The 17,043-nt window shown below is 40.8% G+C and overlaps 1 protein-coding gene across 7 annotated transcripts in view; it reads left to right on the top strand.

The window, feature by feature from the left end:
• TRIM9 (tripartite motif containing 9) overlaps positions 1-17,043 on the top strand; it is a 131,656-nt gene that overhangs the window by 111,181 nt on the left and 3,432 nt on the right. For 2 of the 7 annotated variants that reach the window (XM_008057273.2, XM_008057272.2), the window contains exons 8-12: positions 9,598-9,786; positions 12,326-12,367; positions 12,772-12,795; positions 13,639-13,942; positions 16,214-16,376. In XM_008057273.2, coding sequence (XP_008055464.1) covers positions 9,598-9,786; positions 12,326-12,367; positions 12,772-12,795; positions 13,639-13,942; positions 16,214-16,376 — 722 coding nt within the window. Of the gene's footprint in view, positions 1-871; positions 1,552-9,597; positions 9,787-12,325; positions 12,368-12,771; positions 12,796-13,239; positions 13,943-14,892; positions 15,524-16,213; positions 16,377-17,043 lie in introns of those variants that run through there. The other 5 variants (XR_504242.2, XM_008057274.2, XM_008057275.2 and 2 more) reach the window with 5 other exon arrangements.

Here is a 17,043-nt window from a genome sequence, read left to right as displayed (position 1 = left end):
GGAGCGGCCACTGCACTCCAGTCTGGGTGACAGTGAGACTCCACCTCAAAAAAAAAAAAAGAATTTTAGTGAAATTTTAAAAGAAGACCCTGAAACTTGGTCATGTGTATCTTTAATTTACCTTGTTGTCATTACTGTCTTTGCAACTATCTGCAAATGAGCACCTGTTGAAAACATTATGTAACAAGGACCTCTTAATACATAGAGTTCTGAGGTTCATGCTGAGTGAGACAAGCTACATGCCTACTTTAAAAAAAAAAAAAGACAAGGCTGAGAACAGGATATAAAATGTACTCATTTTTCCTTACTTTCTCTCTTCCTATCTAAATAAACTATTCCTTTTCTTTTTTCTTTTTTCTTTTTTTTTTTTGTCCAATCTGAGGAGAACATGCAGTAGAGCAAAGGTCATATGTCTGGGGCTCCAATAATTCACTGAGACTATTAACTGACTGAAAATACTCCTCCTTTGACTCCCCTCAGGCAGTGCCCTCAGCAGGGATGGAGCCACTGATCACTAGTGCTTCAGGGGGGACTGGGGGTTGCAACCTCTATGCAACAAATACTCTTCAACACAAATCTTTGTGTTAAAAGGTTATTTTCCTTGGACAGATTCTTAGAAGTGAAATGACAAAACCTAGGAGTATGAACCTGTTTAAGGCCCTTGATATGTGTTTCCAAATTGCTTTGCAGATATATATGTATGTGTGTATTTTAACACTAGGAATATGTGAACCATTCCATTTTATTATATCGCCTTAATTCTACATTTAGAGCTTATTTTTTACTAATAAGAAGCCTCTTCTAAATATAAAATGTTTCTAAAATTTTTCATTTATATTTTCATAGAGGTAATAGTCTGATTGTTTTACAGCTAATAGCTACATGAAATAAGTGACAATATATTGAAGGAAAAATATAATCTACAGTGGGGGGAAGACTCCCCAGAGAAGAGAGAGAGAACCAAACAGAGGAAAATATTGTCTGCAGTGCAGAAATGTCCAAAATCTGCCTCGAGGTGACCACAAAAGGGAAAATGTGGGCATTCAGAAACACTAATTGAGCGCCTACCTCAAGTATGTCAGTTCCTTGGCAGCCCAGAATCACAAGGATGCACAAAGCACAGCCCCTGCCCTAGAATCCATGGGCTTCACGCCTTCTTCCTAAACTTCATAGCACCTTCCTCAGATCACCCAAAAACAATAGCGCCACCTTACATCTCTGGAACTAATGTACCCACCCTACAATCTAGATTGCCATCTTATAACCAGGAAGTAAGAACAGTGCCCTCTGATTGGCAAAAAGCAAAAAGAAAGAAAGAAAAGAAAAGAAAAGACACCGAGTCCAGGCATAGAATCCCCTGTCCTATCATCACAACAGAACCCTTAGTCTCACTCAGTTCTCATTTACTCTTAATAATCACACCGTTCCACTGAGCTCATCGACCCAATTTCTAAGACGAGAAGCAGCGCATTAGAAGAGAGAAGAGGACCCGGGCTCCGTAGCTCAGCTTGTAATCCCGCACCTTTGGGAGGCCGAGGTGAGTGGATTGCTTGAGCCCGTGGGTTCGAGACCTGCCTGGGCAGGTGAGACCTCATCTCTACAATAAATAAAAAATGAGCCGGGTGTGGTAGCGCGCGCCTGTAGTTCCAGCTACGTGGAAGGCTGAGGAGGAAGGATCTCCAGAGCCCAGGAGGTTGAGGTTGCGGTGGCCAGGAGTGTGCCACTGCACTCCAGTCTGGGCAACAGAGTGAGATTCCAACTCCCCCCGCCCCCCAAAAAAGGACGGTAACTGGAAAAACTGAGAAAAGGCTAAACAAAAAAAATCAAAAGACAGCATCCTGTGGCAAATTTTCTGATTTAAAAAGGCATGCGGCATATAATACATTGTAGGAAAATTTCCCTTTAAAACATTTAATAGTCAGTGCATTCTTTGGAACTCTTGGAATTGGGTTAATGGTTGTATCTCAGAAGTCTTTATGAAATCAGGATATGAAATAAGCCAAAGAATTGTGCCATTCAAGCCTACTTCATTCAGTCAAGCTGCTGGGAACTTTCCTTGCTCTTCATCAGAAGATTCCACGAAAAATGACAACATGAGAACCAGCAAATATGTTTAGGATATTGAAATCCAGTGGAGGAATTGTATAAAAACTATCCATTTCATGTTTCACTAGAAGGTCCTGCAGAAAAAAGAGGAACTCTTTTCTGTTCACTCCAGAACAGTTACATAAACTACAGACTACACCTCCATGCCAACACTCATGTCAAAACCCCTCCCCTGGTCTGTTGCTGCAGCATTCCAGATTTACCCTATATGGTAGTTTTCTACTGCTGCTGCTATAAATTACCATAAATTAGTGACTTAAAACAACAGAAATTTATTACCTTACAGGTCAGAATCTTAAACAGGTTTTCACTGGGCAAAAAGTGTCAGCAGGACCATGCCCCACCAGGAGGTTCTTTAAAGTAAAATTTAAAAAAAATAAAAACATTCATAAAGCTGTCAAAAAATTAAATTAAATTAAATTAAATTGATCACAGCATTGTAGCCCACAACAAATGAAGACCAAATGGATTAAAATGCTAAGTGTCAAAAATAAAGCCACAAAGCAACTAGAATGAAATAATGGTAAAACAAGGATAAAAAAAGAATAACATCCCTGCTTTAAGAAGGACATGCAGAAGTAGATTCATTTCCAGCCTAACATCCAAGCTCCTCCTCAGGCCCTGGGCCCATTTTCATGTCTCTTTGTTTCTCCCAGCTTCCTCCCACCCTAGGCAAGAAGCTCACCAGGTGATGCCCTTCCCCAGTTGGTACCCGGGGGTGTTCTGCCTGTGAGGCTCTTGAAAGCCACTACCAAATGGGGTCTGGTACTTGGAGCCCTGCTTGGGTTGACATCACAGAGCAGTTTACTCACAGAAGCTTTTCAGCTCTCCAAACCTCAACTAGGAGGAAAAGTGGGAAGAAGGTCATCAGCAAAAATTAGAGAAAAATTGCTCTCAAGCATCCTTAGTTGAATGTCCATAGTAGCCATCTACTCAACATTGTTCAAGATTGTCTTATCTAATGACAATCAACGGGTTAGGATTCTAGAATATCTAGAAATTGCTTTCTAAAACATGGACACAGGCCAGGTGCAATAGTTTACACCTGTGATCCTAGCACTTTGGGAAGCTGAGGTGGGAGGATTGCTTGAGCCCCAGAGTTCAAGACCAGCCAAAAAAATCTGGGCGTGGTGGCACACACCTGTAGTCCCAGCTACTCAGGAGGCTGAGGCAGAAGAATTGCCTGAACCTAGGAGGTCGAGGGTGTGGTCAACCATGATCATGCCACTGCACTCCAGCCTGGGCTACAGAGACCCCAAGTCAAAATTAAAATTAAAATTAAAAACTAAAACTTGGGCATAGACAATGTTATCCCTAAAGATTAAGATGTCTTTTCTCACACTTAGACTTTCAGATTCACACTGCCCCTTCCAGTGTGGTAGCTCTCTCTTCTACACATCAAATGAAAACACCCAGAAAATATTTCATGATGCAGACAGAATATAGACTTATGCTTCCATTTGTCTGAAGGCCGAATGGCCTCAGATAATCTGTCTAGGATCTCTTTGCAGATATTTGCAAATGATTTTGGTCCAGCCTAAGTACTACACTTTTAAACACTGCTATTCTGAGACCTCCAGAGAAGTTGTAATCTTGTGAGGGAGTAAGAACCACTCAGAAGAACCACCATGGGGAACACCTCAGCCCACCCACCCACTGGAGCCAAATCCCAAAGAGGGGCGGTGAAGTGTCTGCCTTTTGATCCTTCTGCACCACAGTCCCCTGAGGCACTCTGTTTACAGAAGAAAAGACTCACCCTCAATACAATTCAAGTCATCTGCACAAACCTTGGTTTCCCCAGAGACCATTGGAATGTGCCCCAAGGCCTGTGGCATCAGCTTTACCTTTTGTACATTTTCTGATCACAAAAAAAAGCAGCAAGAGCTTTGTCACCCCCAAGTTTTATCCACCAGGAATTGATCCTGCCTGAGACTCTGTCCTGTCTCTCCACAGCTGTAGTGTCACTCGGATGTGTCTCTTAGCCTCTCTGGACTTCAGTTTTCTCATCTCTAAAATGATGGACTTAGAGCACATGACCTCTAAATCTTCACAATTAGTATCTTTGTGGCTTCACTCTTCAAAAGTAATGTCCAAAGCTGTTTCAGAAAATGCTATGAAGCAGCATTAAAGACCTCCTGCCTCCTGCAAATGTTATCTTAACGGATCTTAAAGTTTTGCCTATATACTGAAAATTCAACACTAATACAAAGTCATTGAGAAAGGACCATCTAAGAAAACGTCTATGATCCACAAAAGATGTTTTTTTCCATGTCTCTACTTTGCTTGTCCTGACCGAGAACATCTGAGCCTCTCCAAGAATAGTTAGAAGAATATGCATTTCCAGGACAAAGTCCTCGAGGTAGGTAACCATACCTGACCCAACTGGGGTACATGTTACAAAACCCAAGGTGAAAGGCATATTGATAAGTTTCAGAGCCCAGAAAAGAGATATTTTGTTCCTTTTAGCTTTGACAACATGCATGATATCCCAAGGAATTTCCTGAATTTTTCCATAAGACTGAATTGGATCCAGAACACCACTTTTGGTTCTGGGGAGCATGCTTTGCAGAAGCAGTGTAGTCCTTTGGAATTCTCTTTATCTAGTTGAAATATAGACATGTTTAATTCTTCTGATGATGGTTTCAGATAACAATTCCATGGTCTTTTAAACTGGAGTGGAGGACTTGGTGATGAAGTGTATAGCTGTCCAAGGAAGGGCAAGGGCTGTTTCATCCTTTAAATGGAGGTTTTCAAAACAGATTTGTTTCTCACTTCTCAACTGCAATTAATGCCACATTTAAGAAAGCTTAAAATGCCACCTTTTGTTATAAATTATGTACCAGTTGGACATAATTGTGACTTTGGCTGCTTGCTGTATCATTTCAGAAAAGTCAGCCTCCTTCTTCATTTCTTTGTCTCTTTTAAAATCTTCCCAACAAAAGCAAATTATTTTACAGCTGTTTTATAATTGAACTGAACTTCACCTTCAACACTGCTTGTGCAATTCTTAGTGGCATATCTTGCTTTACTGTGCTCTAAAATACAGCTGTCTTGTTAGACCTGGGCTCAAGGGTGGCTTAAGTTATGGAATTGATTACTATCAGACAAGAAGACAACCAAGATGTCTACCAGGACACAGAGAGAACTGAATTAGTATACACTGTCAGTTTGCTTCTCCTGATACAATCAGTTTACTTCTCCTCCTTGAATCCCAAAAATAGCACCTCAAAGACTACTTTACATTTTCAAAGTATTCTACAACATCCACAAAAATCTTTAGTACTTCATATATGGAATCGGTCAAGAAATTTTACATGTAAAAGTATAAAAACCAATCAATAATATATGACACAGAGTTTCTCTAAATTATTATTTTCTCTACGGTCAGCCCTCCTGCCAATTTCATGTTTTCCAACTGCTCAATTCTCATACAGTGACTGGGACATGGTAGGTGTTCAATACATGTTAGCTAAAGACCAAATAAAAGAAATATATGGTGGCTAAATAGGAGTATGCCGCCTCAATACTCTTCTTCCTGGAACCCAAAAATCAGTCAGTAATACAGGTGGTCCCCAGCTGATCTCTGCTTTGATAATCCATAATTGCTTTTTGCAAGCAGTGGTCTCCGCCCTTATCTAGGCCCTAACTCCAGAATCCAGCCAAGCCCAGGTGGGAAGGGAAAGAAGCCCTGGAAAGAGCAAGAGGAAAATGATGGTTCTTGCCAGAGTTGATGAAAAACCTGTCTAAACACGTTTCCATTGTAAAAACAGTCCCATTCTAGAGTTATACCTAGAGTCACCACATTCAACCAGTGACACACTGTTTTCTGTTGGTTCCTTTCCTGCTAAACTGCTTTCACTTGGCAAAGCTCTTCAACCAGGCGAGATCATTACGTGCGATGAGACATCATGAGACACTAAAAATCTCTTAAGGACCTTTTTTACCTGCTCTGGTGATCTGTAAGTTAAAAATTAATGATCAGCATCATCTTGGATATTAGCTGTGACCTGAAACATAGCTTTGTATCATGTATCCAGAAAAAAAAAAATGATAACCTAATTCCTCTTTGTCTTGACTACTAGAATATGAATGGCGGAGAAGCCTTCTCCATATCCGGTAGTTGTGTTTTGAAGGAGAGGTGAGGAAGTGATACGTGTATCCTTCCTGTATCCTATATAATGTGGACTACACACTTGGGTAGTTGTGTATATATTCAATGTAGCTAAATACGAGTTAGCTAAACCAGGAAGTGGCAATATTGTTCTCAATATTGATGTATTGACTTTGATGTATGCCTTGGAACATGTCCAAAGGGGTATGACCAAGAGAGTGAAGGATTTGCAAGCCATACATAAAGAAATGGATGAAAGTAGACTCTATTTGGCCCAGAAAAGGGAAAATGTAAAGAGAATTAGTGACTGACCTCAGATACTTGAAGAATCAGTGATCTGTTCCATGTAGCCCCAGATAGTAAAGCTACAGTTGGAGAGTGGAGCTTCCAAAGAGGTATGTCCAGACCCACATAAGCAATAACACTACAAACTAGAGGGAGCCGTCAGCTGGAAGCAACAAGTTCCTCATCCCAGGGAACTTCTAGGGGAAGCTTGATGGCTGCTCCTCTGATGTTCTTAAGATAGATGTCATCCCTCTAAGACTCTTGAAATCTAAGATAATATGAAGTGACATAGATGACTTGTAGGCAATTGACCAAACATGTGCACAACGTTCCCATGGAAAAGGGTATAAAGGGAGGATTGCTTGTTTGGTCAGGCTGGGATTAGGTTTCAGGTAGAAAGTGCTCACTCTCCTATAATTCACTTGGAAACTTCTCGTGGCAAGGTAGGAATTTTTTTAAAGAGCTGCTTAGAGAAAACAGAGTAAGAGCCTATCTGATAGAGAATGGACTGTAATACATGAGAACAAAACCTCAAAAACAAAAAGGGATGGTTGGACAAAATGGATATGAAATAAGCTTGCCTGAGTAGAGGACATCATTAAAGAGTGAGAGGAGTCAAAGAAAAATTGGGTCATCAGTAAATAATGGATCCACATCAAAGGATGGGAAAAACATAACCAAGTGTTAAAGTTATTAATCCCAAGAATAGCCATAGCTACCCTCAGTTCCCACCCACAAAGTGGTGTCATCACCGACTCTTATGTTCTTCTTGGTGCCGAGAATAGAAAAGGTGAGTACAATTCATGATGGGATTGGATACACTCCCCTGGGGGCTGTATTCAGTACACATCTCTTCACTGGTTTTCAGATAATTGTCTTGGGGGTCAGTACATGCTGAAATTCATGTCCCCATATATGTCTTTTTTTTTTTTTTCCTTAACTTTTAAAGTAACAAGTTTTTTCTTTTCTTTTCTTTTTAATTTTAAAGTTGTGGGGGACAAGCCAGGATTATGTACATAAGTGGTTTAGGTACAGGTGAAGTTTTGGGCCTCCCACTAGACCCTACTTCACCTGGATTAGGATCAGGTACCCTTACTGATGTTATATGCACCCTCTGGCAGTGTTCCACTACTGCCAATCCCTTTCTTTTAGTATTATGATAGGTGTTTAGGGTCCACTTATGAGTGGGAACATGTGGTAATCAATTCTTTGTTTCTGTGATAGATTGCTGAGTATGATAGACTCCAAATCCATCCAAATTGTTGCAAAGTCCATCATTTTGTCCTTCTTTTGGCTGAATAATATTCTATCGTGTATATGTACCACATTTTTTTTACCCAGTCCAGTTTCGATGGGCAGCATGATTTGTTCCATGATATAATGAATTGATTGCCACATCTGGTGAAAAACTCACTTCCAAGCAAATTCTTCTCAATAAAAAATATGTTACTGACATATAGTTGTAAATGCCTCTCTCCCTAAAAGAAGTACATGGTAGTTTGTGGTGCCATGTTGTATTTCAAATCTTTCCATTACACTAAAAGCCTTATTTTCCCTTAAGATGATTATAACATAAATAATATTTGATTTGTCATATCTGAACAAAGAAATGATCATACATTTCAAGTTATCCAAGCCATAAGAAGTTTAGGAAAAAGAAAATTTGAATGTATTATTGGGAACACAAATTCTTAACTCCACAAATAGCAATTCCTTTCCTCTGAGAAGTGATATATACTTTTCTTTAAAAATAAATAAATAAATAAAACTAAATCTTTTCCCATGGATAAGCCTAAAGCCTGAAAAGCAAACTTTAATGTTGTAAGTTCAGAGATGAAAATGAGGTTAGCTGTTAGAAGTATTCAATTAAAACTTGCCAGTGCCCTTGTTCTGAGTTCTTCAAATAGGATTATGTTCTGCATACACACACTTTAGTGACTTCTGCTTAAACATGCAGAGTAACATATTGATAGGACCAGGGTGTTTTCAATGAAGAATTGCTGTTAACAGACTCAAGTCAGAAAAATATTCACAGCAATACCCTCTGACTACCGGAACAAAATTATTTTATCAATGAGAAGAAAGTTCCTTGGTGGTTTTGGACATGGAATATCATTTTCCTGCCATCTGTATGTCCTAAATTATTACTATTAAACTGACTTTTAAGAAGGCTTCAACTGATGAAAGATCCATCTCTAACCAGACCACACCACTGTATGGAACCAGCTATTGTTTGACAAAATAGAAAGGAGTGGTTTTAATCATTTAGCAAAACTCACAAATCCTTCTAAAACCAGATCAAGTAACTGGTAAGTCTGTACTCTGATGTAATCATGATCTTCACGCCACACCTGACTATCTGAAAAGAAACAGACATTTTGCCACCAATGCACCTTACCACTGCCCACGGTCTGTTTATCATTAGAGAACCAAAGATGGTCACGTGACATCCTTAGAGTCTGATCATAATTCAGAAACAAAGGTAAGGCTCCTTCCCTGATTACTTGTTCAACCCTGTCTTCCTCAGGCCACCCCACGTTTCCTCTCCTAGTCAGAGATCAAGTCTTAAGTGTGCTAGTATAGAAAATCAACTCATCCATCAAAAAACAGAAATATATATACATATATACACACACAGAGAGAAAAAGAAAATATGGAACATAAAACAATTTGTATAAAATCACAAATCTCCTAAATAGAAAGCCTTTAAGAGGCCATTCTTGAATAGGTCATAATTTTCAGAATAGCTGAGGAGCAAAACATTAATCTCCTCTTGGTTATCAATGGGTAAAATTCACCTCCAAAATTTCTAAATTCAACTCTAAAAATATTTTATTTAGTTGAAAGGAAACCTTCCAAAATACTTTTCCTACCACTAATTACTGGGGAGAAGTGAAAACAATTGCCTGGATGTCCGAGGTGTCCTCTGGTCTTGGGTCCTTTGCTCCCCAGCCCCCAGGCACGCAGTCTGGATGAGCCGCACCCCGTGGGGAAGATGAGGCTTTGTATGAATGCATTGTCAAGGCAGGTCTTGGGGAACTGCATGGTCAGGTAGCAGATTTCTGATCTCTAGTTTGCATTGGTCTTACATTTAGACACAGATTCAGAAGAACAGACCCTCCCTTTTCCAGTGCCTTCGGAAAGATTGCCGCTTCGTAGAATGAGTCCTTTCTCCTCCACCCTTAATCTGCAAACCAGCTTCCCCGGGAGATCCTACTTTGATTTACGATCCTCACCCCACCAGCTGAGCTTGCATTCCTCTTTACAGTCCCTCAATGTACCCGGTGAGCTGAGCTTGTCAGACCTTTCCTCTTGATCTCTGTGCCTTGAAGGCATCTCTGAACTGCGTGTTTTGTCCTTGCCATTCATGTGCGTGGTGAGGGCGATGAGCTAGTCTCTGTGTCTGTGGCCTGCTTCCCGGATGAGGGGCATTTGGATAATGGCGCTTTGTGGCATTCTTGTTTGTGTGGTGTGAGGAGCAACCCTGGAGCTGTGGTCTATGTATAATGGCACCGGAAAGTGATGAGTGAAATTCTTTTTGCACAAGCTGGTACCACTGTGAATAACCCGCTCTGTCATCACACGCGGTGGCATAGCACGGCACAGGCACTGGCTGAGTGGAGGCCGTGGAGGTAATGTGGAGGTCTGCAACCCTTCTGTATCCAGGAAACCAGCTCTGTCTGGGAGACTGGATCAGTGCATCCAGCCTGGAGTGGTCTGATTAAACATAGACTCAAGAGATCTTTATTGGCAAAGTAAAAACACACCAACAGCAGAATTCATCCTACAAGGCAGGCAGAACAAAGAGCAGAAAACAAGTGTATTTTCTGGAAAAAAAAAAAGCCTGTGCTCACTGGTAGGACAGTGGGACTCGTGGCCCAGTGTCTTCCTAGCAAAGGGGTGGGACCACGACTAGCTGAATTAGAAACCCTTCACTCCTGAAGCCCAAAAATCCAGGTTATCAAAAAGCCTGGCCTCCTGGAAGTTTCCCACAGCCAAGCAGGTTGTGACAGGGCTTATAGCTAATTTCAGGGAAGCTAGACTTGTGTTACTTTGCATCAAACCCTGTCTAGCAAATAGAATCTTAAAATATCTAATATCTATTTGATCTCTTCAGGACTATATTGTAATCATGGATATACATACATGATGCACATTTCACATTTCCAAAGATTTCTTTTGTTTTTTACTTTTATTCTTTTTGCTCATCCCACATCCTGGAATGAAGAAGGCCACAGCATGACAGTGCCAAAAGGATGCAGGGACTTCAAGCTGTCTTGAAAATGACATTTTTCTTTGTGCTTTTATGTCCCTTATTGTTTTTCTGTGCACTATGGCTTTCCGACATGCTTTGTGATGAAACTCTTTTCACTTGTGTCTAATGTACTGAAATATTGTTATAGTCTTTGTAATGTATATTGTCTCAAGAATAAAATGAAATGTGGGTTTTGGGATATTTGATGGGTGTATTTGACAGCATTATTCTAGTTGTATAGTTGAATCTTAAATGTATGACAGTGTGTTTAAAATGGTGCAAAAAATTTTTCAGAATATTTGTTTTGAAAAAGAGTTGCACAAGGCATGATTCATTTAAAAATTTCAAAAGCCCTGCTCAGATTCTACAAATTTATTTCCAAAGCTGGATGAAAATCAGTTTTAAAACTCTGGGTGTTTCATACTCACTAAGCTCTAACTCATGAAGAGGAATTGAAGGGATAATCGACAGAAACTAAACATAAAAATCTGCCAGGAGTTGGGAAAAAATTATTATTTTGCAAGTGAATTCATCCCAGAGTAAAATAAACTAACCAAAAGTAAGGTAATGGTCTTTAAGTTTTATTTTTGACTCAGTCGTTAGTCCTTTCTTACAGTAAGTTGCTTTTTTTAAATCTTATAAAATTATCTTAAGTCAGCTCATTATCCTTTAAGTGTTTTAGAATTTAGCATACAAGGGCCTTTTTAAATTGAGAAAAAAATTAAATTATCTTCTCTTCATCCTCTAATGCCCATCAAAACCACATTTTCTAGATTATCTTCAACACTACTAGAAAATGTAGGACACACACCTTTGAACATTTTAAGGCTAGACAGCCTTCTCTACCCTGATGCCGTTTCTCATGGGGTAAGGGCATCCAAACCTTAGGGGACGGAGGTGGTTAAAAAAGTTCTACAGGTGACTTCAAATATCTCTGAGACCATTCACACTCCCGCTGTCCCTCCTCCCCTCTCTCAGGTAAGAAAGACCAATGTAGAAAACAGTCTAGAGGAGAGGAGGTAATTTTAATACATTTAATTCATGTCATTATGAATAATTATCAGATATATATATATTAGTACATGGATTAAATTATACATTTAGTTATATGTATTATTGAACTTGGGCTTAAGTCACAACAAAGGCCTTTGGCATAACCAGAGTTAGAAGTGCCTAGAATAGTGACACAGGGCAGAGCTTTATCAAGATCCAGTGATTTCTCCATTTCAATTAGGTAAATTTTTCTCACTTTTAAAACAGCCTTTGTAACATGGAAACTTCAGAGGAAAGCATTGAACTTGGAAGATGAAATTTAAGCTGCAGAATTTAGAATCAATTGGAGGGGGATTTATTAAATGGTAAAAAGATACACTTTTCATTGTGAAAGAGCAAAAAGCAAATTTTTACCCAGTAAAGTAAACTAACATAAAAAGGGCTTTTTTATTTTTTTTCTTCATGAATCAGGCCTCTGGTGACTATATTAAGCTGGTGTTTTTTAAGTGTACACAAATAATTTTTATCAACCTGGTTGTTGTTTCATAGCTTTGATGTATAGTATCTCTTTATAGGATGCAATTTTGAGACACAAACTGCACCTTACTCTCAATTAGGCAAGTATACCTATTGTAATTGTTTTATTTATGTAATTGGTGTGCTCAATTTCCTCACAAAATAAATGGCGGCAGCTTATTTTATGTCAATAAAATTGTCTAATTGTCATTCTAACCCCGTTATAGCAGTCTCTCAAATTCTTAGGAAAAGATGGCTGTATTTTTAAATGTTATACTGCAAAGCTTACCTTTTTCCCCATTTTCTTATACATCAATGCAAAGCACTCTTTATGAACCTTAAGTTTGGGTAAAGGTACAAGTATGAGCACCTGTGGTAGTTTATGTGGCATTTTTAACTGAGCCCTTTTTTGGCATTAGCCTATCAAGAGAGACATGTCTTCTTATCCATGTCAATTTTGCTTCCTATCTCTCTCCTCCATGCCTTTCACTTGGAATGACAACAGTTGACATTAAAAAGCTGTTGGCAGGTATGGAATAACCTTATTTTATTACAAATAGCAAACACCAAAGTGCATGTGAGGTGTCTCACAGGTTCAATAAATCAACAATTACATCTCAAGTGTGTTATTTGTAGGAGGCATTTAGAACTTGGGGCTTGACATTGTGTACACAGACGCCATACTATCTACACCCAATGTCCCAGATACCTATGGCTCCTGCAGAATATCTTATACATCGGTGTCAAGAGTCACATGCTAACAAACTAACTGTGTTTTTGAGTTATGAAGGAAGCAACCTTCTATGTCCAAGTCACACTCACTCATGAAAACTAGTTTATGTTGCTTATAGCTTCGCAGCTTGTGAGCTTTCACTAGAGCTGAGGAAGTCTTCGAAGCGACTAGATTTTAGCACTGCTGCCAAAGGGAGATTTCCTGATTTCACTCCATGTGTTTTATCCCTCCTTTATCTAGGACTCTAGCTCCTAGCCTCCCCGCCTCAGGGGTTACACAGGCATCTTAGCGCGTCCCCTCTCCCTTTATGTCTCTGGTGCACTGTTCCGCCAGTCACCAGGTGAAGGGACTTGCACCTTCCAAAATTGATGCCACTTCACTCCCGGATCACCTGGTTGGGAGTGCAGTCTGAGCCAGGTAACCCCTGCTGAATCGGTCGTGTGTCCTCCGTCTGCTTCTGGTGCAGAGAGTACCAACTCCCAGGACGTGTCCCTGTCTGCTCTGGCCCTGGATGCCTCCTTCCTGCATGGCAGCATGAAAACGCTACACGACGCACCTCACCCGCCCAGGAGTGTGTTACCGTGGCGCTGAGCTGCTTGGGTCCGTCTTACTAACCCGATTCCCTTCTGTTGTTCCCAGTGGCCTGGTTTGCTTTCGACCCTGGCTCGGCACACTCAGACATCATCTTCTCCAATGACAACCTGACGGTGACCTGCAGTAGCTACGATGACCGGGTGGTGCTGGGGAAGACTGGCTTCTCCAAGGGCGTCCACTACTGGGAGTTAACGGTAGATCGCTACGACAACCACCCGGACCCTGCCTTTGGCGTGGCTCGCATCGACGTGATGAAGGATATGATGTTAGGGAAGGACGACAAAGCTTGGGCAATGTATGTGGACAATAACCGGAGCTGGTTCATGCACAACAACTCGCACACTAACAGGTACCCTGCAGCGCCCACACCAGGCCTTCTTCATGTTGGCTGCTGGTCAGGAGGGAGCCCTCTTTCCGAAACCTGTCACAGAGACAAGATGCAGCAAGTCCGGCCGGCGGTCTCGATGACGTCGCACTGGCGATCTATTACTCTTCACTGAGTCCGTCTTGGTGGTTTTCGGTTTTGGGTGTTTGTGTAGTGATAGAGATGTGAGCACTTTCCTGGGTCCTTCTTTGCTCTATTCCACCCATGGCTGGAAGCTAAGAATCCCCGTAGATATTCGTGATGGGAAAACAATCTAGGATTCTAAAACCCAGACCTAGAACTGACCAGAAAGACACAGTTGGACAAGTTCCTTTGTTTTTCTAAATGTCGGACTCCAAAACCACCAAATTAGTATAAATAAGATTTTTCCATGTGGAGGTGTTCTGAAGATTAAATGAGATAAGTGAAGACATCTCACATTACAAACGCCTCATATTGAAGACGCCTATTCTTTTCCTTATGATTTATTGAACTAAATCTTACAGATGCCCACTTGGATACCTTTATACTTAAAGAACTCTCTTGCTATTAGATGAATTCAGAGCACCCAGTTTGCTGAGGAAAGAAAAAGCAGTCATCTCTTTAAGAGTATCCTTTACCACCAAAATATAGACAATTATAATTTAACACTTACTATAATTTTTCCCTGGATTTCCTCTTTCATTAAGTTGTGTTTTCATCTTCAAATGTATTTTTCACCAATTTCCTAGGCAGAGAGATGTCTGTTCAGCCCCTGGTCTGCCTTATTTCCAGAGATTGTCCCAGGATACTTCTCATTGGTATCTCTGGGGGAAAAAATACTGTTGTGTTCAATCAGATCAAAGGGAAAGCAAGTCAGGCAGTGGTGGGATAACTGGACTCCACTGGTTCAGGTTTTTCTGTCTGCTCATCACGCACCCTTCTCTACCCCTTAGGCCTTCTGTTCCCTTGGATCATTTCTGTGCACCTCTATCTAGGTGTGTATTGTTCGCTATCACTTGAAATGAACACACACTCCGTTGCAACTTGACATCAAATCCTACTGGATGTAGATAAGCAGTTTTCTTCTGTGATTGGCATTTGGGGGGACTCTCTGTCACTAGATTCCTGAAGCCATCATCCACATACCGCACTTACTTTTTCCCTAATTAGCGTCTTTATTTTGGAGTGAATAATAACACAACCATCACACTGTTTAGAGAAACCCATTCTTTAAAGCTGAATACATCTGCTTGCATGCAAACTGCATGTCACTTGTGCTTTCATTGTTAAACCTGTGAATTAACAAGATGCCGCTCATAAGCCCATCTTTTAATGACTGTGTACAGTCTGTATCCTGAATGCAAGAAAAACTGAATGACACATTTCTGTGCTGTGCTAAGATGAGGATGAAGCTCAGCATTGCTAGATCTCAGAAAGGCGTGAAAGACAGATCTGTTCATCCATGTTTAATGGCATTTTGTGAAACCATCAATTGAAGCACAAGACACAATTCTTTCTAAAATGACATTTGTGTGTGGGCTCCTCTAAATCACTGCATTTTCTGTAGTATAATTATTTCACTGTACAGGGAAGAATCCTCTTCTTCCATGTTATTTTACAGAGTGCCTCTAACTTCTTAATTCAAATCAATAAGCCAAAACATGATCATCCTTCTGGAATTAGTCTTTCTATTTACTGAATAAGGTAAGGCCCAAGATCCAATTTCTCATGCATATGTTTTAGGTTCAACCTAAGTGCTTCTTTATTTTGACTTGCAAATCAAGTCACTTTGTATTTAATGATGTTTAAAGCACATCATCTATGCAACATTCCTAGGGTCAGAGCTCTGGTAGCCTAGGTGCTTTTTTTTTTTTAAGTCTTTAGTGTGTGTTTTCTAGTGCTGTGACTCAGTGGTAGAGACCCTATATGAACGTGTTCACTCTCAGCAACAGCAAAGAAACCTGTATATTCTCCACAGGGGCACATATCTCCCCAAAGGAACTGAAAATCGGTGGTGTAGTGCGGGGAGGGGGCAAAACATCTTACTCTTTTTATACATTAAGCACAGATACAGTATATGAATAGGTATACAATATATCTGTGGTGTTAAAATTTTATGTGAGGGGGTGGTCTAGGAAAAACAAATACAGGACTGTGTGGGGACAGAGCCAATAATTATAAACAGGTTGCAAACACTGGTTTAATCATACAGACAGAGGCGCTTCTTCAATGACAACAAGCAAGTAACACCAAATTTGTTTTCTTTTCCTACAGAACCGAGGGAGGGATCACAAGAGGGGCCACCATTGGGGTCCTCCTCGACTTAAATAGAAAAAACTTGACCTTTTTTATCAATGATGAACAGCAAGGTCCCATCGCCTTTGAGAGTGTGGAGGGCATGTTCTTCCCAGCAGTCAGCCTGAACCGAAACGTGCAGGTAAGCAGCGCGTCCCTGCGCGCCAAACAGTCTCTGCTGCTTGCTACTCCGGGACTGTCCGTGGGCCATTAAATCCAACCCGAGAGAGAGGAAGTTGACCGTGTAAGGCCCAGACCGAGACAGGGAGGAAAGGAGGCGATCAAGAACAAGATCACTGAGGACAACAGAAATCATTCCACACAGTATAAGCTCCTTCTTTACACTTGGAAGTAGTCTAGTTCACAGTAAATGAGAAACCAGAATTCTGCTCCCGATTTGCTGAAGATTGTGGCTCTTGCAGTCGTAGAAATGAGTACCTTTGGCTGGGTTCAGTGGCTTATGCCTGTAATGGAGGCTGAGGCAGGAGGAGTGCTTAAGGCCAGGAGTTTGAGATCAGCCTAGGCGATATAGTGAGACTCCATCTCTTCCCAAAAAAAGTTTCAAAAAAGTTCGCCGGGCATGGTAGCTCTGGTAACTCAGACCTGTAATCCCAGTTACTCGGGAGACTGAGGCTGGAAGATTGTTTGAGACCAGGAGTTCAAGGTTACAGTGAGCTATCATCACACCACTGCATTCCACCCTGGGCGCATGAGAGAGAATAAGATCCTGTCTCTTTTTTTTTTTTTTTTCCGAGTTGGAGCTCACTGTCGCCCAGACTGGAGGGCAGGGGCCACTCCCGGCCACCGCA

This window comes from Carlito syrichta, unplaced genomic scaffold (genome assembly GCF_000164805.1).
Source record: "Carlito syrichta isolate Samal-C Ts95f unplaced genomic scaffold, Tarsius_syrichta-2.0.1 Scaffold302918, whole genome shotgun sequence".
Taxonomy (NCBI): domain Eukaryota; kingdom Metazoa; phylum Chordata; class Mammalia; order Primates; family Tarsiidae; genus Carlito; species Carlito syrichta.
Note: the sequence above shows the minus strand (reverse complement) of the source record. Positions and strands in the feature narration are given on the sequence as shown.